The 23,781-nt window shown below is 48.8% G+C and overlaps 1 protein-coding gene across 15 annotated transcripts in view; it reads right to left on the bottom strand.

Moving 5' to 3' along the window:
• The window catches only part of rimbp2b (RIMS binding protein 2b), a 601,236-nt gene that overhangs the window by 426,029 nt on the left and 151,426 nt on the right, over positions 1-23,781 (bottom strand). For 11 of the 15 annotated variants that reach the window (XM_073051972.1, XM_073051967.1, XM_073051966.1 and 8 more), the window contains 5 exons: positions 22,605-22,773; positions 21,697-21,762; positions 18,892-18,995; positions 14,364-14,435; positions 12,330-12,464 (listed from right to left, as the gene is read on the bottom strand). In XM_073051972.1, the coding sequence (XP_072908073.1) occupies positions 12,330-12,464; positions 14,364-14,435; positions 18,892-18,995; positions 21,697-21,762; positions 22,605-22,773 (546 nt within the window). The remainder of the gene's footprint in view (positions 1-12,329; positions 12,465-14,363; positions 14,436-18,891; positions 18,996-21,696; positions 21,763-22,604; positions 22,774-23,781) is intronic. The other 4 variants (XM_073051971.1, XM_073051975.1, XM_073051978.1 and 1 more) reach the window with 1 other exon arrangement.

Below are 23,781 nucleotides of genomic sequence, written 5' to 3'. Positions count from 1 at the left end.
GTCTCTGAGACTGCGTGTAGGGTGGATTGTCTCTGAGACTGTAGAAATGTCGGATTGTCTCTGAGACTGTGGGTAGGGTTGGATTGTCTCTGAGACTGTGGGAAGGGTGGATTGACTCTGAGACTGTGGGTGGGGTTGGATTGTCTCTGAGAATGTGGGTGGGGTTGGTTTGTCTGAGACTGTGGGTAAGAGTGGATTGTCTCTGAGACTGTAGAAATGTTGGATTGTCTCGGAGACGGTGGGTAGGGTGGATTGTCTCTGAGACTGTGGGTAGGGATGGATTGTCTCTGAGACTGTGGGTAGGGTTGGATTGCCTCTGAGACTGTGGTAGTGTTGGATTGTCTCTGAGACTGTGGGAATGGTGTATTCTCTCTGAGACTGTGGGTAGGGTTGGATTGTCTCTGAGATTGTGGGTAGGATGGATTGTCTCCGAGACTGTGGGTAAGAGTGGATTGTCTCTGAGACTGTAGAAATGTTGGATTGTATCGGAGACTGTGGGTAGGGTGGATTGTCTCTGAGACTGTGTGTAGGGTGTATTGTCTCTGAGACTGTAGAAATGTTGGATTGTCTCTGAGACTGTGGGTAGGGTGGATTGACTCTGAGACTGTAGAAATGTAGGATTGTCTCGGAGACTGTGGGTAGGGTTTCATTGTCTCAGAGACGGTGGGCAGGGTGGATTGTCTCTGAGACTGTGGGTGGGGTTGGTTTGTCTCTGAGACTGTGGGTAAGAGTGGATTGTCTCTGAGACTGTAGAAATGTTGGATTGTCTCAGAGACGGTGGGTAGGGTCGATTGTCTCTGAGACTGTGGGTAAGAGTGGATTGTCTCTGAGACGGTAGAAATGTTGGATTGTCTCTGAGACATTGGGTAGGGTGAATTGTCTCTGTTACTGTAGAAATGTTGGATTGTCTCTGAGACTGTGGGTAGGGTGGATTGTCTCTTAAACTGTGGGTAGGGTGTATTGTCTCTGAGACTGTGGGTAAGAGTGGATTGTTTCTGAGACGGTTGAAATGTTGGATTGCCTCTGAGACTGTGGGTAGGGTTGGATTGTCTCTGAGACTGTAGAAATTTTGGATTGTCTCGGAGACGGTGGGTAGGGTGGATTGTCTCTGAGACTGTGGGTAGGGTTGGATTGCCTCTGAGACTGTGGGTTGATTGGATTGTCTCAGAGACTGTGGGTAGTGTTGGATTGTCTCTGAGACTGTGGGTTCGGTGGATTGTCTCTGAGACTGTAGAAATGTTGGATTGTCTCTGAGACTGTGGGTAAGAGTAGATTGTCTCTGAGACTGTAGAAATGTTGGATTGTTTCGGAGACTGTGGGAAGTGTTGGATTGTCTCTGAGACTGTGGGCAGGGTGAATTGTCTCTGATACTGTAGAAATGTCGGATTGTCTCGGAGACTGTGGGTAGGGTGGATTGTCTCTGAGACTGCAGAAATGTTGGATTGTCTCTGAGACTGTCGGTAAGAGTAGATTGTCTCTGTGACTGTAGAAATGTGGGATTGGCTGAGAGACTGTGGGTAGGGTTGGATTGTCTCTGAGCCTGTGGGCAGGGTGGATTGTCTATGAGACTGTGGGTGGGGTTGGATTGTCTCTGAGACTGTGGGTAAGAGTGGATTATCTCTGAGACTTTAGAAATGTTGGATTGTCTCAGAGACTGTGGGTAGGGTTGATTGTCTCTGAGACTGTGGGTAGGGTGGATTGTCTCAGAGACTGTGGGTAAGAGTGGATTGTCTCTGAGACTGTGGGTCGGGTTGGATTGTCTCTGAGACTTTGGGTAGGGTGGATTGTCTCTGAGACTGTAGAAATGTTGGATTGTCTCTGAGACTGTGGGTAGGGTGAATTGTCTCTGTTACTGTAGAAATGTCGGATTGTCTCTGAGACTGTGGGTAGGGTGGATTGTCTCTTAAACTGTGGGTAGGGTGTATTGTCTCTGAGACTGTGGGTAAGAGTGGATTGTTTCTGAGACGGTTGAAATGTTGGATTGCCTCTGAGACTGTGGGTAGGGTTGGATTGTCTATGAGACTGTAGAAATTTTGGATTGTCTAGGAGACGGTGGGTAGGTTGGATTGTCTCTGAGACTGTGGGTAGGGTTGGATTGCCTCTGAGACTGTGGGTCGATTGGATTGTCTCAGAGACTGTGGGTAGTGTTGGATTGTCTCTGAGACTGTGGGTTGGGTGGATTGTCTCTGAGACTGTAGAAATGTTGGATTGTCTCTGAGACTGTGGGTAAGAGTAGATTGCCTCTGAGACTGTAGAAATGTTGGATTGTCTCGGAGACTGTGCGTAGTGTTGGATTGTCTCTGAGACTGTGGGCAGGGTGAATTGTCTCTGATACTGTAGAAATGTCGGATTGTCTCGGAGACTGTGGGTAGGGTGGATTGACTCTGAGACTGTCGAAATGTTGGATTGTCTCTGAGACTGTGGGTAAGAGTAGATTGTCTCTGAGACTGTAGAAATGTTGGATTGGCTCAGAGACTGTGGGTAGGGTTGGATTGTCTCTGAGCCTGTGGGCAGAGTGGATTGTCTATGAGACTGTGGGTGGGGTTGGATTGTCTCTGAGACTGTGGGTAAGAGTGGATTATCTCTGAGACTTTAGAAATGTTGGATTGTCTCAGAGACTGTGGGTAGTGTTGGATTGTCTCTGAGACTGTGGGTGCGGTGGATTGTCTCTGAGACTGTGGGTAAGAGTGGATTGTCTCTGAGACTGTAGAAATGTTGGATTGTCTCGGAGACGGTGGGTAGGGTGGATTGTCTCTGAGACTGTGGGTAGGGTTGGATTGCTTCTGAGACTGTGGGTAGTGTTGGATTGTCTCAGAGACTGTGGGTAGTGTTGGATTGTCTCTGAGACTGTGGGTTGGGTGGATTGTCTCTGAGACTGTGGGTAAGAGTAGATTGTCTCTGAGACTGTAGAAATGTTGGATTGTCTCGGATACTGTGGGTAGTTTTGGAATGTCTCTGAGACTGTGGGCAGGGTGAATTGTCGCTGTTACTGTAGAAATGTCGGATTGTCTCTGAGACTGTGGGTAGGGTGGATTCTCTCTTAGACTGTGGGTAGGGTGTATTGTCTCTGAGACTGTAGAACTGTTGGATTGTCTCTGAGAATGTGGGTAAGAGTGGATTGTCTCTGAGACTGTGGGTACGAGTGGATTGTCTCTGAGACTGTAGAAATGTTGGATTGGCTATGAGACTGTGGGTAGGGTTGGATTGTCTCAGAGACTGTGGGTAGGGTCGATTGTCTCTGAGACTGTGGGTAAGAGTGGATTGTCTCTGAGACGGTAGAAATGTTGGATTGTCTGAGACATTGGGTAGGGTGAATTGTCTCTGTTACTGTAGAAATGTTGGATTGTCTCTGAGACTGTGGGTAGGGTGGATTGTCTCTTAAACTGTGGGTAGGGTGTATTGTCTCTGAGACTGTGGGTAAGAGTGGATTGTTTCTGAGACGGTTGAAATGTTGGATTGCCTCTGAGACTGTGGGTAGGGTTGGATTGTCTCTGAGAGTGTAGAAATTTTGGATTGTCTCGGAGACGGTGGGTAGGGTGGATTGTCTCTGAGACTGTGGGTAAGAGTAGATTGCCTCTGAGACTGTAGAAATGTTGGATTGTCTCGGAGACTGTGCGTAGTGTTGGATTGTCTCTGAGACTGTGGGCAGGGTGAATTGTCTCTGATACTGTAGAAATGTCGGATTGTCTCGGAGACTGTGGGTAGGGTGGATTGACTCTGAGACTGTCGAAATGTTGGATTGTCTCTGAGACTGTGGGTAAGAGTAGATTGTCTCTGAGACTGTAGAGATGTTGGATTGGCTCTGAGTCTGTGGGTAGGGTTGGATTGTCTCAGAGACTGTGGGTAAGAGTGGATTGTCTCTGAGACTGTGGGTCGGGTTGGATTGTCTCTGAGACTTTGGGTAGGGTGGATTGTCTCTGAGACTGTAGAAATGTTGGATTGTCTCTGAGACTGTGGCTAGGCTGAATTGTCTCTGTTACTGTAGAAATGTCGGATTGTCTCTGAGACTGTGGGTAGGGTGGATTGTCTCTTAAACTGTGGGAAGGGTGTATTGTCTCTGAGACTGTGGGTAAGAGTGGATTGTTTCTGAGACGGTTGAAATGTTGGATTGCCTCTGAGACTGTGGGTAGGGTTGGATTGTCTATGAGACTGTAGAAATTTTGGATTGTCTAGGAGACGGTGGGTAGGTTGGATTGTCTCTGAGACTGTGGGTAGGGTTGGATTGCCTCTGAGACTGTGGGTTGATTGGATTGTCTCAGAGACTGTGGGTAGTGTTGGATTGTATCTGAGACTGTGGGTTGGGTGGATTGTCTCTGAGACTGTAGAAATGTTGGATTGTCTCTGAGACTGTGGGTAAGAGTAGATTGCCTCTGAGACTGTAGAAATGTTGGATTGTCTCGGAGACTGTGGGTAGTGTTGGGTTGTCTCTGAGACTGTGGGCAGGGTGAATTGTCTCTGATACTGTAGAAATGTCGGATTGTCTCGGAGACTGTGGGTAGGGTGGATTGACTCTGAGACTGTAGAAATGTTGGATTGTCTCTGAGACTGTGGGTAAGAGTAGATTGTCTATGAGACTGTAGAAATGTTGAATTGGCTCAGAGACTGTGGGTAGGGTTGGATTGTCTCTGAGCCTGTGGGCAGAGTGGATTGTCTATGAGACTGTGGGTGGGGTTGGATTGTCTCTGAGACTGTGGGTAAGAGTGGATTATCTCTGAGACTTTAGAAATGTTGGATTGTCTTAGAGACTATGGGTAGGGTTGGATTGTCTCTGAGACTGTGGGTGCGGTGGATTGTCTCTGAGACTGTGGGTGGGGTTGGTTTGTCTCTGAGACTGTGGGTAAGAGTGGATTGTCTCTGAGACTGTAGAAATGTTGGATTGTCTCGGAGACGGTGGGTAGGGTGGATTGTCTCAGAGACGGTGGGTAGGGTGGATTGTCTCTGAGACTGTGGGTAGGGTTGGATTGTCTCTGAGACTGTGGGTAGGGTTGGATTGCCTCTGAGACTGTGGGTAGTGTTGGATTGTCTCAGAGACTGTGGGTACTGTTGGATTGTCTCTGAGACTGTGGGTTGGGTGGATTGTCTCTGAGACTGTAGAAATGTTGGATGGTCTCTGAGACTGTGGGTAAGAGTAGATTGTCTCTGAGACTGTAGAAATGTTGGATTGTCTCGGAGACTGTGGGTAGTGTTGGAATGTCTCTGAGACTGTGGGCAGGGTGAATTGTCGCTGTTACTGTAGAAATGTCGGATTGTCTCGGAGACTGTGGGTAGGGTGGATTCTCTCTTAGACTGTGGGTAGGGTGTATTGTCTCTGAGACTGTAGAACTGTTGGATTGTCTCAGAGACTGTGGGTAAGAGTGGATTGTCTCTGAGACTGTGGGTCGGGTTGGATTGTCTCTGAGACTGTGGATAAGGTGGATTGTCTCTGATACTGTAGAAATGTCGGATTGTCTCTGAGAATGTGGGTAGAGTGTATTTCCTCTGAGACTTTAGAAATTTTGGATTGTCTCTGAGACTGTGGGAATGGTGTATTCTCTCTGAGACTGTGGGTAGGGTTGGATTGTCTCTGAGATTGTGGGTAGGATGGATTGTCTCCGAGACTGTGGGTAAGAGTGGATTGTCTCTGAGACTGTAGAAATGTTGGATTGTATCGGAGACTGTGGGTAGGGTGGATTGTCTCTGAGACTGTGTGTAGGGTGTATTGTCTCTGAGACTGTAGAAATGTTGGATTGGCTCAGAGACTGTGGGTAGGGTGGATTGTCTCTGAGACTGTAGAAATGTTGGATTGTCTCGGAGACTGTTGGTAGGGTTGGATTGTCTCTGAGCCTGTGGGCAGGGTGGATTGTCTATGAGACTGTGGGTGGGGTTGGATTGTCTCTGAGACTGTGGGTAAGAGTGGATTGTCTCTGAGACTTTAGAAATGTTGGATTGTCTCGGAGACTGTGGGTAGTGTTGGAATGTCTCTGAGACTGTGGGCAGGGTGAATTGTCGCTGTTACTGTAGAAATGTCGGATTGTCTCGGAGACTGTGGGTAGGGTGGATTCTCTCTTAGACTGTGGGTAGGGTGTATTGTCTCTGAGACTGTAGAACTGTTGGATTGTCTCAGAGACTGTGGGTAAGAGTGGATTGTCTCTGAGACTGTGGGTCGGGTTGGATTGTCTCTGAGACTGTGGATAAGGTGGATTGTCTCTGATACTGTAGAAATGTCGGATTGTCTCTGAGAATGTGGGTAGAGTGTATTTCCTCTGAGACTTTAGAAATTTTGGATTGTCTCTGAGACTGTGGGAATGGTGTATTCTCTCTGAGACTGTGGGTAGGGTTGGATTGTCTCTGAGATTGTGGGTAGGATGGATTGTCTCCGAGACTGTGGGTAAGAGTGGATTGTCTCTGAGACTGTAGAAATGTTGGATTGTATCGGAGACTGTGGGTAGGGTGGATTGTCTCTGAGACTGTGTGTAGGGTGTATTGTCTCTGAGACTGTAGAAATGTTGGATTGTCTCGGAGACTGTTGGTAGGGTTGGATTGTCTCTGAGCCTGTGGGCAGGGTGGATTGTCTATGAGACTGTGGGTGGGGTTGGATTGTCTCTGAGACTGTGGGTAAGAGTGGATTGTCTCTGAGACTTTAGAAATGTTGGATTGTCTCAGAGACTGTGGGTAGGGTTGGATTGTCTCTGAGACTGTGGGTGGGGTGGATTGTCTCTGAGACTGTGGGTAGTGTTGGATTGTCTCTGAGAGTGTGGGTAGGATGGATTGTCTCCGAGACTGTGGGTAAGAGTGGATTGTCTCAGAGACTGTGGGTAGGGTTGGATTGTCTCTGAGACTGTGGGTGGGGTTGGATTGTCTCTGAGACTGTGGTTAGGGTTGGATTGTCTCTGAGACTGTGGACAGGTTGGATTGTCTCGGAGACTGTGGGTAGGGTCGGATTGTCTCTGAGACTGTAGAAATGTTGGATTGTCTCTGAGACTGTGGACAGGGTGGATTGTCTCGGAGACTGTGGGTAGGGTTGGATTGTCTCTGAGACTGTAGAAATGTTGGATTGTCTCGGAGACTGTGGGTAAGAGTGGATTGTCTCTGAGACTTTAGAAATGTTGGATTGTCTCAGAGACTGTGGGTAGGGTTGGATTGTCTCTGAGACTGTGGGTGGGGTGGATTGTCTCTGAGACTGTGGGTAGTGTTGGATTGTCTCTGAGAGTTTGGGTAGGATGGATTGTCTCCGAGACTGTGGGTAAGAGTGGATTGTCTCTGAGACTGCGTGTAGGGTGGATTGTCTCTGAGACTGTAGAAATGTCGGATTGTCTCTGAGTCTGTGGGTGGGGTTGGATTGTCTCTGAAACTGTCGGTAGGGTTGGATTGTCTCTGAGACTGTGGACAGGGTGGATTGTCTCGGAGACTGTGGGTAGGGTCGGATTGTCTCTGAGACTGTGGGTGGGGTGGATTGTCTCTGAGACTGTAGAAATGTTGGATTGTCTCTGAGACTGTGGACGGGGTGGATTGTCTCGGAGACTGTGGGTAGGGTTGGATTGTCTCGGAGACTGTGGATAGGGTTGGATTGTCTCTGAGACTGTGGATAGGGTTGGATTGTCTCTGAGACTGTAGAAATGTCGGATTGTCTCTGAGACTGTGGGGATTGTTTGTTCCTGAAGGCTCTTGAGTAACTTTGATTGTTCTGTGAGACTGTAGGGAAGGACTGATTGTTCTCTGAGAGTATGGGAAACTTCGGAATGTCCTCTGAGACTACGGAGGGGGTTCGATTGTTCTCTGAAAGTGTGGAGAATGTTTGATTGTTCTCTGAGACTGGCAGAGATTCAATTGTGCTCTGAGTCTGTAGGGAGAGTTCGTTCTCCAAGACTTAGTGAAATGTTCATTTATACTCTGATTGTGTGTGGATGGTTCAATTATTCTCTGAGATAATCGCAAATGTAGGGTTGTTATTTGAACCTTTGTACAGGTTCGGTTGTTTTCTGATCAGGTGGGTAGGGTTGGATGTACTCTGAGACTGTGGGGAAGGTTGGATTGTTCTCTGATCCTGGGGAGATGGTTGGATTGTTCTCTGAGCCTGGGGAGATGGTTGGATTGTTCTCTGATCCTGGGGAGATGGTTGGATTGTTCTCTGAGCCTGGGGAGATGGTTTGATTGTCATCTGAGCCTGGGGAGATGGTTTGACTGTTCTCTGAGCCTGGGGAGATGGTTTGACTGTTCTCTGATCCTGGGGAGATGGTTTGATTGTCATCTGAGCCTGAGGAGATGGTTTGATTGTCATCTGAGCCTGGGGAGATGGTTGGATTGTTCTCTGATCCTGGGGAGATGGTTGGATTGTTCTCTGAGCCTGGGGAGATGGTTTGATTGTCATCTGAGCCTGGGGAGATGGTTCGACTGTTCTCTGAGCCTGGGGAGATGGTTCGACTGTTCTCTGATCCTGGGGAGATGGTTTGATTGTCATCTGAGCCTGGGGAGATGGTTTGATTGTCATCTGAGCCTGGCGAGATGTTTCGAGTGTTCTCTGAGCCTGGGGAAATGGTTCAATTGTTCTCTGAGCCTGGGGAGATGGTTGGATTGTTCTCTGAGCCTGGGGAGATGGTTTGATTGTTCTCTGAGCCTGGGGAGATGGTTGGATTGTTCTCCGAGCCTGGGGAGATGGTTGGATTGTTCTCTGAGCCTGGGGAGATGGTTCGATTGTTCTCTGAGCCTGGGGAGATGGTTGGATTGTTATCTGAGCCTGGGGAGATGGTTGGATTGTTCTCTGAGCCTGGGGAGATGGTTCGATTGTTCTCTGAGCCTGGGGAGATGGTTCGATTGTTCTCTGAGCCTGGGGAGATGGTTGGATTGTTATCTGAGCCTGGGGAGATGGTTTGATTGTTATCTGAGCCTGGGGAGATGGTTGGATTGTTATCTGAGCCTGGGGAGATGATTGGATTGTTATCTGAGCCTGGGGAGATGGTTCGATTGTTCTCTGAGCCTGGGGAGATGGTTGGATTGTCATCTGAGCCTAGGGAGATGGTTTGATTGCCATCTGAGCCTGGGGAGATGGTTTGATTGTTCTCTGAGCCTGGGGAAGATGGTTTGACTGTTCTCCGAGATTGTGATCTATGAAAATTGGAAAATTTGAGTGTTTCTGTGAGACTGTGAAGAAGGCCTGATTGTTTTCCAAGACTGTTGGGATGGTTTATTTGATTTTGAAACTGTAGTGAAGGGTTGCGTGTGAAGTTGCTTTCACAGACCAGCCGATTTTCAGTTTTGCAATTTCTAACAAGGCTGGTGTATGTGAGAGACGGATTACACACTCCTGAGTGGGATAACTGACGGCGAGTATCATTCGGAATTATCAATGCTGTGTATCACAACATACAATGAAGCACCGGACTGAAGATAAAAATCCCAAAGTTCCTGGAAACATTCCCAACTTTTGAGGGACATCACACGCGTATAAAGGATGTAATGTTACACGGCCAAAGAAGCAGACTGCGGTTGGGTTGAATGGTGTCATTACCAAACTGAGAGGATCGAGACTACCGGAACAGACCGGAACGGAACTTCTGCTTCTGTGCAAATCAATGAGAATTTTACACGAGGCTAAAACACGATTTGAAATGAAGTTTCTTTCCTACTTTGACATCTAAACAACCAGCGTTCAGTAGCATCAGAGTGGGTAAAGTGCAATTTTTGTGCAATACGGCTCGGGACAGTGAACAAACCGAACCATTCCCTGAATACAGACAGGCCACATGCACGTTTACTGAGGACAAAGCTGACCCTCCCGCCAGGCTCCCTCCTCCCTCACTGGCTTCATGTAACGATTCAGAGATGGGGTGGGGGGTGAGCAGGTTAAATCCCTGAGGTGGAACAGAAGGACTGTTTGTGCAAAGGGCTCACGGGAAGGTTCAGGCTGGTAACTCTGGGTGGGAACACGCACTCAGGAAACACAAGGCTATAGAATGAAGAACATAAACGCACATAATATTCCACTGGAAATCTGGAGGAACACACACAAAGTGCTGGAGGAGCTCAGGTAGCATCTCTGGAATAGACGTTTCGAGCTAAGACCTTTAATCCGGACTGGAAAGGTAGGGGGAAGATGCCAGAACAACAAGGTAAGGTGACAGGAAGGAGGACAAGCTGGCAGGCGATAGGTGAGGGGGAAGGTGGGTGGGTGAGGGAGCATGGATGAAGTAAGAACCTGGGAGGTGATAGGTGGAAGAGGTAAAGGGCTGAAGAAGAAGAAGGAATCTGATAGGAGAGGGGTGTGGACCATGGGAGAGAGGGAAGGAAAAGGGGAACCAGAGGGAGGTGATAGGCAGGTGAGAAGGGGTGAGAGTGGAAGCAAAATTGGGAATGGGAATAAAAGCGGGAAGTGGTTACCAGAAGTTAGAGAAATCGATATTAATGCCATTGTGTTGGAGGCTACCCAGACGGAACATGAAGTGTTGCTCTTCCACCCTGATGGGAGTAGAAGAGGCCAATGGGAACAGGAATAGGGATTGGAGTTAAAATGGTTGGCCAATGGGAAATTCTGCTTGCTGCAAACAGAGTGAATGTGCTCGATGAAGGGGTTACTGCAATCTACGTTGAGTGCATCGGGAGCACCAGACACAATAGACGACCCCGAAAGATTCACAGGTGGGGTGTTGCCTGATCTGGCTGGACTGTGTGGGGCCCTGAATGGAGGTGAGGGTGGAGGTGAGTGGGTAGGTGTAGCACTTGTTCTGCTTGCAGAGTTATGGGCAGGGGAGGAGATTAGTAGGGAGGGACGAGTGGGCAAGGGAATCGTGGAGGGATCGATTCCTGCAGAGAGCAGAGGTGGGCTGGGGTGTTAGGGAAAGATGTCCTGGGCCCCAAAGATGCCTCTTTCTGAAACACTGACTACTTATTCCCCTCCATCGATAATTGGCAGGTTCACTTTTTTGAATTACATACCTAAACTCCAGAACTCATTGCCTAACACCATATGGGACGCAGTCTCAGCTGACACTCTTAAACATCAGCTCAAAACCTATTTATTTAACCAATATCTTTTTGGCTTTTATTTTAATGTTTGTCATTGTAAAGCACTTTGAACTACATCATTTGTAGTTCGATAAATAAAGTTATTTTTTTTCTCTCTCTAAGCTCAAGCTGGTAAAACCAAGCACGCTCATTTCTCAATTTCTAGGAACTTTCGGACTATTCTAGTGATGGTCAGTATTGTGGCTTTCTGAAGATTTACATCGATATTGTTGTGTAGATGTTGTTTAACGCTATCGTGTCGTGATTTTGGGATGATACCCATTGTAGATATTACTTTTGGGACAATTTAGACCCCGCTCACGTTCACAAGTCTTTCAATTTCCACCAGCATATTTCTGTTCTCTTTCACTTACTGACTTCTGTAAGTTATGTGTGTTTGGGATGGCTAAATCTCTAAGTAAGTTGTTCTTGCTTGTTTACGCTGTAATATTATATCCAGATGATTACTATAAGTTGTCCAGTCTGTGAGAACGGATTGGTTGTAATATAATTAGTCAGACTCTGGCTCTAAAACTGGACCAGGCTTGTATTCGTAGTGAGGTCTGGTGTCTGTTATGAGTTTGTATTTTAAAGCAAGATTCTGGTGGGTGATATTTGCCACTTGATTGTGCCTGTGTATGTAATCAGGTTGAGCTAAACTGCTGCAGGATCCTGTCATGTGTTGGATTGTTTCTGGTTTCTCTGGGCATTTTCTGCATTTTTTGTCTTGAATCTGTTGTTCTTTTATTATGTATTTTTGATTATTTTTAATGTTAACCACCTGGCCCTGTATTGCCACAAGGAGCCATTCTGCTTCTGGGCAGAGGTCTCCAACTCTGAGCCAGGCGTTCGACGTGTCCTTGTTGACATCTAGTCACTCAGATCATGGGGATGTCTTCCATGGAGGGCCATGTTCTTCCATTGGTTAACTGGTGATTATTATTATAGACGCTGCCTGACTTGCTGAGTTCCTCCAGCACTTTGTGTGTGTAGTTATGGAATGGAAACTGAGGGGAAGGAGTATAACTAACCTGCGTTTCCCCACCCCCCCCACCCCCACCAACTCACAAACCTGGGTCTCCCTCCCCTGGCCTGCACACAGGGGGCACCAGCAGGGGGCGAACATCTTCCCACAGACTGAGGCAGGGGGGCCGGATTCATCAGCGGCCGACCATACGGGATCCCAGCCGGAGAAACAATCGGAACGGATACATCGCAGGGACGGATGGTCAATGAGAGGAACACACAACGTGGGGAAGACAAGGGAAACGTGATCTGGGAGCGGAGGGGTGAACGGAGAAGAGGGTGACAGCCCCCTGCCAGCCAGCCCAAAGAAAAAGGAAACTACTTGCCCTCTTTCCTTTGCCCTGCATGGGCGCCTCCGGTGGGTGTCTGGATGGGGCGTCAGAGAGGTAAACCTCGACATCATCAGGGACCTCTTCCAGGAAGTTGGAGGGGACCAGGCCCTTCTGCCCGTTAATCTCCCCCTGCCGGTCAGTCACAAAAAAAATTACACAGTATTAGAGCACAAGGCCACTGAGTCCAGCCAGCCTGTGCTAGCCCAGAGAGAGCTCTGCAATCAGTGACCCCGTCCGCCTTCACTACCCCTGCTCCACCCCCCACATCCTTTCTACTAGCTTTCCACACTCTAGATGCCCCCTCCGAGACAAGGGACTTCTCACTCTTTGAAGTTTCAAACACCCTCTATAAATACAACACGACCACAGAATCTCAAGCACATAAATACACGGTATGTAAACATACAGATAGGGTAAACGAAAGCACGCTTTATTCATTGAGGTTGGGTGAGGCTACAACTACAGGTTATGGGTTAAGGGCAAAAGGTGAAAAGTTTAAGGAGAATATGAGAGGGAACTACTTAACTCGGAGAGGGGTGGGAGTGTGGATCGAGTTGCCAGTGCAGGTGGTGCATGTGAGCCCGATTTCAATGTTTAAGAGAAGTTTGGATAGGTACGTAGATGGTAGGGGAATGGAGGGCTGTGGTCCCAGTGCAGGTCGGTGGGACTAGGCAGTTTAAACGGTTTGGCACAGACTGGATGGGCTGAAAGGCCTATTTCTGTACTGTAGTGTTTTACGGCTCCATGACACGGAACGTGGCACAGTACAGGTCTTACTGTGGTGCTGACCTTTCAACTTACTCCAAGATCAACTTAGTCAGAGGGTGGTGAATCTGTGGAGGCCGAGTCATCGGGTTTATTTAAAGCAGAGGTTGGCAGGCTCTTGATTAGTCAAGGTGTGAAAAGTTACGGGGAGGAGGCAGGAGAAAGGGGTTGAGAGGAATAATAATGCTGGAGCAGATCTGATGGGCTGAATAGCCTAATTCTGCTCCTAGGTCTGACAGTTTAGCACCATTTATTTACTTATTATTATAACATATATGGCCTTTGGTACGACCAACCAGAGTAGGTAGGTTCTTACACAATGAATGGTGGACACTGAGGAGTGTGGTAGAACAAAGGGATCGAGGAATACAGGTTCATAATTCATTGAAAGTGGCGTCACAAGTAGATAGGGTAGTGAAGAGAACTTTTGGCACATTGGCCTTCATAAATCAAAGTGTTGCGTACAGGAGATGGGATGTTATGTTGAAATTGTATAAGACATTGGTGAGACCTAATTTGGAGAATTTTGTGCAGTTTTGGCCACCCTCCTAGAGGAAATATGTAAATAAGATTAAAAGAGTGTAGAGAAAATTTACAAGAATGTTGCTGGGACTTGAGGACCTGAGTTACAAGGAAAGATTGAATAGGTTAGGACTTTATTCCCTGGAACATAGAAGACTGAGAGGAGATTTGACAGAGGCATACAAAATGATGAGAGGTATGGATAGGGTAAATGCAAGCAGGCTTTTTCCACTGAGGTTGGGTGGGACGACAACTAGAGGTCATGGGTTAAGGGTGAAAGGTGAAATGTTTAAAGGGACCATGAAGGTAAACTTCTTCACTCAGAGGGTAGTGAGTATGTGGAACGAGCTGCCAGCACAAGAGGAGCATGCGAGCTTGATTTCAATGTTTAACAGAGGTCTGGACAGGTACATGGACGGTAGGGGTATGGAGAGCTATGGTCCCGGTGCAGGTCGATGGGAGTAGGTAGTTTAAATGGCTCAGCATGGACAAGATGGGCTGAAGGGCCTGTTTCTGTGCTGTACTTTCCTGTGACTCTATGACATTGCATTGTACTGCTGCCACATACAGAACTAACAGTTCATGACATATGTCGGTGAAAATAAACCTGATTCTGTGATGTTTTTCACTGGACCCTAGTAAGTGTAACAATTATAAACCAACTCCAAATCTCTACTATGAACTGACATTTTCACACTGATGCCCTGAAGCTACTGAGAAACACGGACAAGACCAACGTACGTAATAGAAACCATCTTCGTCCAGTTCTCCCCAGACGCTGATGATGTCTCCTGCGCAGAACGTTAACTCCGCCTGCAACACAGAAATAAGTTCCTGACGTCACTCACGGAGAGAGATGCGCGAGCACCATTCCCAAGCTGGGCGGGCTGCGCGGTAACTGAAATGCTCCCCTGCTCGTAGCTCCTGTTGTCCATGTGAAAGTTTCCCTGCTCAGAGCAGCGGTTGGTCTGCGCAGCTGCTGAATAAAAGATGACAGGGAACATTGTGTGTGAGCGCGATTGGCAGGGAGGGGCCGTAATGGCACGTCGGCCAGAGCAGGCTGCAGGAGCGATGGCCGCGAGGGATGCAGAGGGCACATCACACGGACACGTCACACGTCTCCACTGACGACAACATCTGTGAGAAGTTCATCCAGCTGCATCTTCTAATGATCCACGTTGAGGAGTTGGAGCTGGAACTGGGTGAACTCCAGATCATTCAGGAGACTGAGGGTGGGATAGATAGGACATTTAGAGAGGTAGTTACACCCAAGGTGCAGGACACTGGAAACTGGGTGACTGTCGGGAAGGGGTAAGGGGTTAAGGACCCAGTGCAGATACTCCTGTGGCCACCCTCAGCAACAGATATTGTTGGGGGGGGGGCGGATGACCAACAGACGAAAGTCAGTGGTTGGCTGTCTGGCTCTGTGACTCGGAAGGGAAGAGAGGGGACCAAGAGGCTCGCTGTGGTGATACACGCTGAGATTCGTTAGTTAGGGGAATGGATAGGAGGTTCTGTGGGCAAGAACAAGATTCTCAGATTGCATGTTGCCTCTCGGGTGCCTGGGTCCAGGACATCTCAGACAGAGTCCTCAGCATTCTTAAGCGAACAGCTAGAAGTTGTGGTCCACATAGGTACCAATGACATGGGTAGGATGAGTGACGAAGTTCTCCATTGGGAGTTCGGGGAGTTAGGTGCTAAGTTAAAGGGCAGGATCTCCAGGGTTCTGATCTCAGGATTGCTACCCGTGTCATGTGCTCGTGAGACCAGAAATAGGAAGATTTTACAGTTTAACATGTGGCTAAGGAGTTGGTGTGTTTGTGTGTGGGGGGGGGGGGGGGCAATAAGAGTTTTGGATTATCGGGCTCTTTTCCAGGGAAGGTGGGACCTGTACAGAAGGGACGGGTTGCACCTGAGCTACAGGAGGACTAATACCCTAGTGGGAAGGTTTGTAAATGCTGCACGGTGGGGTTTAAACTGGAGTTGCAGGGGAATGGGACCAGAGTGTCAGGACAGTTAGTGGAGAGGTTGTGGAGGCAGATGTTGGTAAGACCTCAGACAAAGTCAGGAATCAAAAGGTTGAGCATCGTACGACGAGTGTCCTGAGCTGCAGATGTTTCAAGAGGTGTCGTAGGAAAGGCAGATAACAGTGCTGAAGATGAGGTAGCTGGTTTACAAACAGAGGCAACGTGTAGTGAGCAGAGGCTGTCAACAGGATGAGCTGCAACGTAAAAGGCAGACAAACTTGAAAATGATGAATACAGGACTGAAGGTGTTGGATTTGAATGCACACAGTACACGGAATAGGCATCACTGAATCACGGTTGAAAGAAGATTATAGTTGGGAGTTTAATATTCAAGGATACACATTGTATCGAAAGGACAGACAGGAAGAACAGGGTGTTTACCAACATTGCTCTGTTGGTAAAATATGAAATCAAATCATTAGAAAGAGGTGACATAGGGTTGGAAGGTGTTGAGTCATTGTGGATAGAGCTAAGGAACTGCTAGGGTAAAAAGACCCTGATGGGAGTTGTATACAGACCCCCCCAAACAGTAGTAAGGATGTGGCTGGAAATTTCTGAAGCAATTTGGAAGGCACAAGATATACACTGCACACCCTGAAGAGGAAGAAGCATTCTAAAGACAGGATGGCACAACCGTGGCCGACAAGAGAAGTCAAAGCCAACATAAAAGCCAAAGAGAGGGCAAATAATAGAGCAAAAAATAGTGAGAAGTTAGAGGATTGGGAAGCTTTTAAATATCAACAGAAGGCAACTAAAAAGTCATTGAGGTAAAGATGGAATATGAAAGTATTAATAATATTAGAGAGGATGCCAAAAGTTTCTGCAGATACATAAAGTGTAACAGAAAGGTGAGAGTGGATATCGGGCCGCTGGCAAACGATGCTGGAGAGGTTGTAATGGGGGACAATGAAATAGTGCACAAACTGAATAAGTATTTTGCCTCATCTTCACCGTGGAAAACGGTGGAAGTTCCAAGTGTCAGGGGACATGAAATGTGTGAAGTTACCATTACTAGGGAGAAGGTTCTTGGGAAACTGAAAGGTCTGAAGGTAGATGAGTCACCCAGACCAGATGGTGAACACCCCAGGGTTCTGAAAGAGGTGGAAGAAGATTGTGGAGGCATTAGCAATGATCTTTCAAACATCACTGGATTCTGGAAGGCCGAAAAATTGCAAATGTCACTCCACTCTTCAAGAAGGGAGAGAGGCCAAGAAAGGAAAGTATAGGCCAGTTAGTCTGACCTCAGTGGTCGGGAAAATGTTGGAGTTGATTGTTAAGGATGTGGTTTTGGAGGCACGTAATGAAATAGGCTGTAACCAGCATGCTTTCCTCAAGGAAAATCTTGCCTGACAAATCTGTTGGAATTCTTTGAGGAAATAACAAGCAGGATAGACAAAGGAGAATCGGTTGATGTTCTGTACTTGGATTTTCAGAAAGCCCTTGACAAGATGCCACGCATGAGGCTGCTTAACAAGCTACGAGCTCATGGTGTTACAGGAAAGAAAGATTCAAACATGAATAAAGCTGTGGCTGATTGGCAGGAGGCGATGAGTGGGAATACAGGGAGCCTTTTCTGGCTGGCTGCCGGTGATGTGGTGTCCCACAGGGGTCTGTGTGGGGACTGATTCTTCTTATATTATATGCCAAAGATTTGGATGATGGAATTGATGACTTTGTTGCAAAGTTTGCAGACGATATGAGGATAGATGTGGGGGCAGGTAGTTTTGAGGAAGCAGAGAGGCTACAGAGGACACAGACAGATTAGGAGAATCGTTAAGAAATGGAACACAGTGTCGAGAAGTATATGGTTGTGTACTTCGGCAGAAGAAATGAAAGGGCTGACTGTTTTTTAAGTGGAGAGGAAATACAAAAAACTGAGGTGCAAATGGACTTTGGAGTCCTTGTGCAGGATTCCCTGAAGGTTAATTTGCAGGTTGAGTCAGTGGTGAGGAAAGCAAATACAATGTTGACATTCATTTCGAGAGGACTAGAATATAAAAGCAAGGATGTAATGTTGAGACTTTATAAAGCACTGTTGAGGCCTCTGGAGTATTGTGAGCAGTTTTGGGTCCCTTATCTTAGAAAAGATGTGCTGAAACTGGAGAGAATTCAAAAGAGGTTCATGAAACTTTTTGGGATTGAATGGCATTTGATGGCTCTGGGCTTCCATTCACTAGAACTGAGAAGAGTAAGGGGTAGCCTCATCAAAACCTATCGAATGATGAAAGGTCTTGATAGAGTGGACGTGGAGAGGACGTTTCCTCTGGAGGGAAAGAGGACACAGCCTCAGAATAAAGGGGCGTCCTTTTAGAACGGAGATGAGGAGTCCGCCACAATAAGACAAAGAACACAATAATAAAACAACAAAATAAATATAAATACATAAGATAGACTGCGGAACCGTTTCTAGCGACAGGAGAAGAGAGGCAGGTTACGGGTGTCTTAAAGCCAGTTGCTTTGGGCAGATGGGGCTTGTCAGCTGTGTTTGGCATCTCATCTAGGGGAAGGAAAACTCTGATCTCAAACTTCCGCTGTCTTGTGGCTGTACCCACTCATAGGGAAGACTACAGGAGTAAACACTGAGGAAAAACCTGGAGCTAGAGTCCTTCGTTGAGTTCAACGCTGACTGGCAACTCCCGGTGCCAAACTGTATCGGTCTCTGGCGTTCCTCAGCTGCGTGGAGACGGGGAGACTGCTGAATGAGCAACAGCTTGCTCTCCATGTTGTGCTGCCCTGGCCTGCGTACCACGTAGACAGCTGGGGCACAGCATCCACGGTCAACCCCGACCATCAGAGGTCCTCACGGATAGATACATCGATTGTACGTCCATAAAGTGACGCGAGGCACGGGAGTGTCTGTACATAAGGTGACTCTGACAGGAAATGGTAAAGTAGTGGTGGTTGGGGGTGTGGAGGTGTTGATCAGCCTCACTGCTTGAGGAAAGGAACTGTTTTTCTCGTTTCTGGTCCGCACCTCTCCAGCGTACCGCACCAACGTGCTGACACTGAAGAGCTTCTGACAGCACAGGACGAGGCCACTCGGCCCATTGGAGTGGTGATGCCTCTGTCATTAGTCTCAAGGCCCTCCTCTCCCCTATGCGGTCAGCAGCCTGCTGAGGCGCAGCGTCGCAGAAAGTTTGCTCTGGGAGGTGGTCGGAGATCCAGGCCTATCATAAGGAGATGGTGCCTTTACCGGAAGGGGTCTGAGGGAGGTTTGGAAGTGGTGTGACCTCTGCTCCTACCTCCACGTCAACGTTTGGGGAGCTCTCCCTTGGATCGTAGTCGTACAGAGCCACCATCCTGCGGGACGTGACCGGAAACGGGCGGCTGCTCCTCCTGTCGCGCTCTGCAGTGGGGAAGGAAAGGCTGGTTTAACAATCACACAGCCGCGGCCCCCGGAATCGCCCCCACCCCTTCCCACAACCCCCATTACTCCGCCTCCATCTCCCCAAATCTCTGGCACCACAACAGCCAGAACAGACACTCGAGTGATCAGGAAAGTGGGGCGGGAGGACAAGGGGGAGCGAGAGAGAGGGTCAATTTAGGGTGAGGGGTAGGAGGGAGGAGAAGGGCAGAAGGGAAGGGAGGGGTGAGGGAACAAGAGAGGGGGGAAGAGGGCAGATGGAGAGGGAGGACTGGATCAAAGGACTGATGCAGGATGTAGGGAGGAGGGGGGCAGAAGGAGGGCGAGAGGGAGTAGGAGAGGGTGAAGGAGGGGAAGTGGGAAGGGAAGAGGGCGAAGGGTAGATGGAGGGGTGGAGGAGGAGGGGTGGGAGTGGGACCACGAGGGAGGGGGAAGATGAGGTGAAGGGAGGTGTGGAGGGGAGGGAAAAGGAAAGTGAGGGAGATGGAGGGAAGAGGGATGGAGATAGGGAGGGGAGGGAGAGAAGGTAGGAGTGGGGCTGAGGGATGAGAGAGGGGTAATGGGAAGTCAATGAGGGAGGAGGAGGTGGGTTCGATTTCCTCTGGTCACAGGGAGCTGACAAATTTACCAACCCTTCTTACTGGTCATGAACAGCGACAACTGGAAGCCTGAGACTGAGACAGAACATGCCGGAAACACTCAGCATGGGCCCCTCCAACCTGAGTGGTGAACTCCCCCCTCCCTCCCTCCCTCTCCGCGACCCGCTGAGTGCCTCTGGAATGTTCCACTCTGTTTGCGAGCACAGGTAACCCGGCCGGGCCAATGGGCCTGCGTATCGAACGGTGTGAGACCCCAACTCCCCACACCCGCCCCCACCCCATCCTCTGGGGGCAATCGCCCAGGGCCGGTGAATCCTGGAGGTGAGAGCCCCAGGAAACGGCGGGAATTGGTGACCCGGCTGTGGTCCTGCCTCACAGAGCTGAAGATTCTGCACACACACGGCGCCCGCGGAGGTGAGCACAAGACATGAGGGGCGGGGTGGGGCCTCTCTGGGTGACTGCTCCATCCCTGGGAGTAGGCCGGGCAGAGATTGGTGATGGACGGGCATCAGCTGCGACTCTGGGTACAGGGCCGAGGAATGGAGGTCCGAGGCCCAGAGGCACCCTGTCCTGTGGTTGGACACCTGTCTGTGTGTGTGAGAGCAAGGGGTTTGCTCTTCCGTTGCCACTGTTGAGCTGTGCTGTTGGAATGGTGTGCGTGTGGGGGGGGGGGCGGGGGAGAGATAGTGGGAGATGAAGAGCGAGAGGGAGGGGAGAGAGAGAAGAAAAGGGGGAGAGGGAGGAAGGTGGGGGAGGGGCAGAGGGAGGAAAGAAAAGGGGCTTCTTGTTGGTGCTGAACAAGGTGGACGTGTTATGTCGATGCGAGTATGTGTGGTGAGTGACCGTTAGATTGTGTAGGTTGTTAACACAGACGGCACATTTCACTGTATGCTTTGTTCTGATGTACAAGTGAGTGGGAATCTAAGAGATCCCAGCTCTCCTCTCACTGGCCTAGCTCTTTGTACAGAATCCAATCACTGCTGTGGAGTAGGGGGTCAGGTCAGAGGTTAGAATGACCAGGTTGAGAGGGGATGGGGGAGAATTCAAACTCCCCAGGAGCCGGTGAGGAGTGGAGCAGTTCACCCAGAGTGGAAAACACAGAGAGCCAGATAAACAAGGGATGCCAGTTCAAAGGGAGAGGAGAGAATCTCACACATACACTCACTCACACACACAAACACACACACACAGAGACACACACACACTCACAAACACACACTCACACAAACACTCACTCACACACAAACACACACACACATACTCACACACTCACACACAAACACACTCACAGAGACACACACACACACACAAATACACACACTCACACACAGACACACACACAAACACACACACTCACTAACTCACACACAAACTCACACAAGCACACGCAGAGACACACACACACACTCACTCACTCACACACACACAAACACACACAAGCACACGCAGACACACACACTCACTCACACTCACACACACAAACACACTCAGAGACACACACACTCACACACAGAGACACACACACACACACTCACTAACTCACATACAAACTCACACAAGCACACAGAGACACACACACACACTCTCACTCACACACACACAAGCACACGCAGACACACACACACTCAATCACACACACAAACACACTCAGAGACACACACACTCACACACAAATACACACACACACACACAAATACACACACACACTCACTAACACACACAAACACACACACTCACACACAAGCACACGCAGAGACACACACTCACTCACACACAAACACACAGTCACTCACACACACATACTCACACAAACAAGCACATGCAGAGACACACACACACTCACTCACTCACACACAGTCACTCACACAAACACACGCAGAGACACACACACACACCCTCTGTCTTGTGTACACATGCTCACACTCTGCCTCACGTACATACGCTTGTTATTTGAGGTGTTCCACAAGCACTCATACCAACAGAAACAAAAAGAAACAATGCACTTCATTGGCCCAAAGCAAATTGGCACACTCAAAAGATAGACAGCACACGACTTTTATGAGAAGAAGTTAGTTTAGACAGACCTCGTTTGGACTTTCGGGACCTGCGGGTAACAGAGCGCGTACTCTCTTTGTAACGCTCAGAGTTGGCTTCAGCGGGGAAGGCGTACAAACAGAAACAAAAGACAAGAGAAAAAGTGAAGCAACCGCAGGAATTTCTCGGATGCCTGCTGGGCGTTTAACCAGCGTGTTACTGAGCCGAGAGTATCCTAGTGGCAATGCAGCAGCCGTGGAGGAGCCTGGGGTGAGATTGGGCAGGGAAATACCCCCCTCCCCATGTCTGCGAACGAATGGGTTGCTGTGTTGAGCCACACACACAAAATGCTGGAGGAACTCAGCAGGTCAGGCAGCGTCTCTGGAAATGAACAAACAGTTGATGTTTCAGGCCGAGACCCTTCTTCAGGGAACTGTCTCATCTGGGAGGCTTCATAACCTCAGCAGCCCAATGTTAAAGGGTGGAAGACTCGACCCCCAGGGAGCAGGGCCTCTCCCTCAGAGTCTATAGCAACCCCACTGAGCCGACTGGTATGGCTCCCAGCCTCGCGTCACGGGGAGTCCCTTCAGCCTGCCTCTCCCTCCTCTTCCACTGTCTGTTCAACATTTCTTTTGCACAGGAACCAAGGCAAAGCTGAGAGATAGTGTTAGATGCTGGGAACCTTGTGCAGGACCCAAGATGCTGCAGGAACTCAGCAGGTCAGGCAGCATCGGTGGAAGGGAAGTGGGCAGTTTGATATTTTGGGCCAAGAAATGTAAGTCTGCCTGATTAAAGGTGTTACAGTGGCATTAGCAATCAGAAGCCTCCCTTGTTATGATGATCCAATGCACACACAACCACACCCAATTGCACACCTCGCACTAAGCATCTGAAGATTGCAAATGAACGCATTCCAAGCACAGAAGACAAGCCTCGCTCAACAGCCACCCAGCAATACCAATTTTCTCCACAGGAGTGTTGAGGGACAGGAACCCCTGCGTCACCAGCTGTTCCACCATCTCTTCGCTGTCCGCCTGGATCTCCGACACCATGTTGCAGGGAATGAGACCCACTCTGCCGTCAATCTCTCCGTGGTAGAACCCATCTGCGTCCTTACTCCCGTGGACCTGAAGAACAGTGAACTGCTCGTTAGTATGGCTCCGGCACAAGCCACAGCAGAGACGCTGGACCAGTCCCGCAACCCTTCTCCAGCCCTAGCTCATGTTGCAAGGCTTCACAAAGCTACACATGGCCCCAGCATGCCACAAGACACTGACATGTACCACCAGGCTCCAGCACTCGCTGCAGCAACCCAAACCCTGGATCACTTTCCAAGGCCCTTGTGCACATCCCGCTGCCCTGGAGCAATTGTGCAGACATATAGCTGTACACGTGATAATAAACAGGTCTTTGACAGGGTGGCGCTGAAGGCAGATGGGTGTTGATTCAGACTGTTTAATTCTTCAGTTCGACAACTTAATTGTTACTTTCTTTGCAGTTTAACTATTAATACACCTTGTACTTTTATGACTACTTGTATACAAGTAAATGCTTAGTATATTTCCTAGTGGTGACAGTGTGGATATGCAGTTGTTCAGTGTGTCCCCTAGTGATCACAGTGTGTATATGCAGATGTTCAGTGTGTCCCCTAGTGGTCACAGTGTGTATATGCAGTTGTTCAGTGTGTCCCCTAGTGGTCACAGTGTGTATATGCAGTTGTTCAGTGTGTCCCCTAGTGGTCACAGTGTGTATATGCAGTTGTTCAGTGTGTCCCCTAGTGGTCACAGTGTGTATATGTAGTTGTTCAGTGTGTCCCCTAGTGGTCACAGTGTGTATATGCAGTTGTTCAGTGTGTCCCTAGTGGTCACAGTGTGTATATGTAGTTGTTCAGTGTGTCCCCTAGTGGTCACAGTGTGTATATGCAGTTGTACAGTGTGTCCCCTAGTGGTCACAGTGTGTATATGCAGTTGTTCAGTGTGTCCCCTAGTGGTGACAGTGTGGATATGCGGTTGTTCAGTGTGTCCCCTAGTGGTCACAGTGTGTATATGTAGTTGTCCAGTGTGTCCCCTAGTGGTCACAGTGTGTATATGCAGTTGTTCAGTGTGTCCCTAGTGGTCACAGTGTGTATATGCAGT

This window comes from Hemitrygon akajei, chromosome 7 (assembly GCF_048418815.1).
Source record: "Hemitrygon akajei chromosome 7, sHemAka1.3, whole genome shotgun sequence".
Classification (NCBI taxonomy): Eukaryota; Metazoa; Chordata; class Chondrichthyes; order Myliobatiformes; family Dasyatidae; genus Hemitrygon; species Hemitrygon akajei.
The sequence above is the reverse complement of the archived record's forward strand: the minus strand, read 5'-3'. Positions and strand labels throughout refer to the sequence as shown.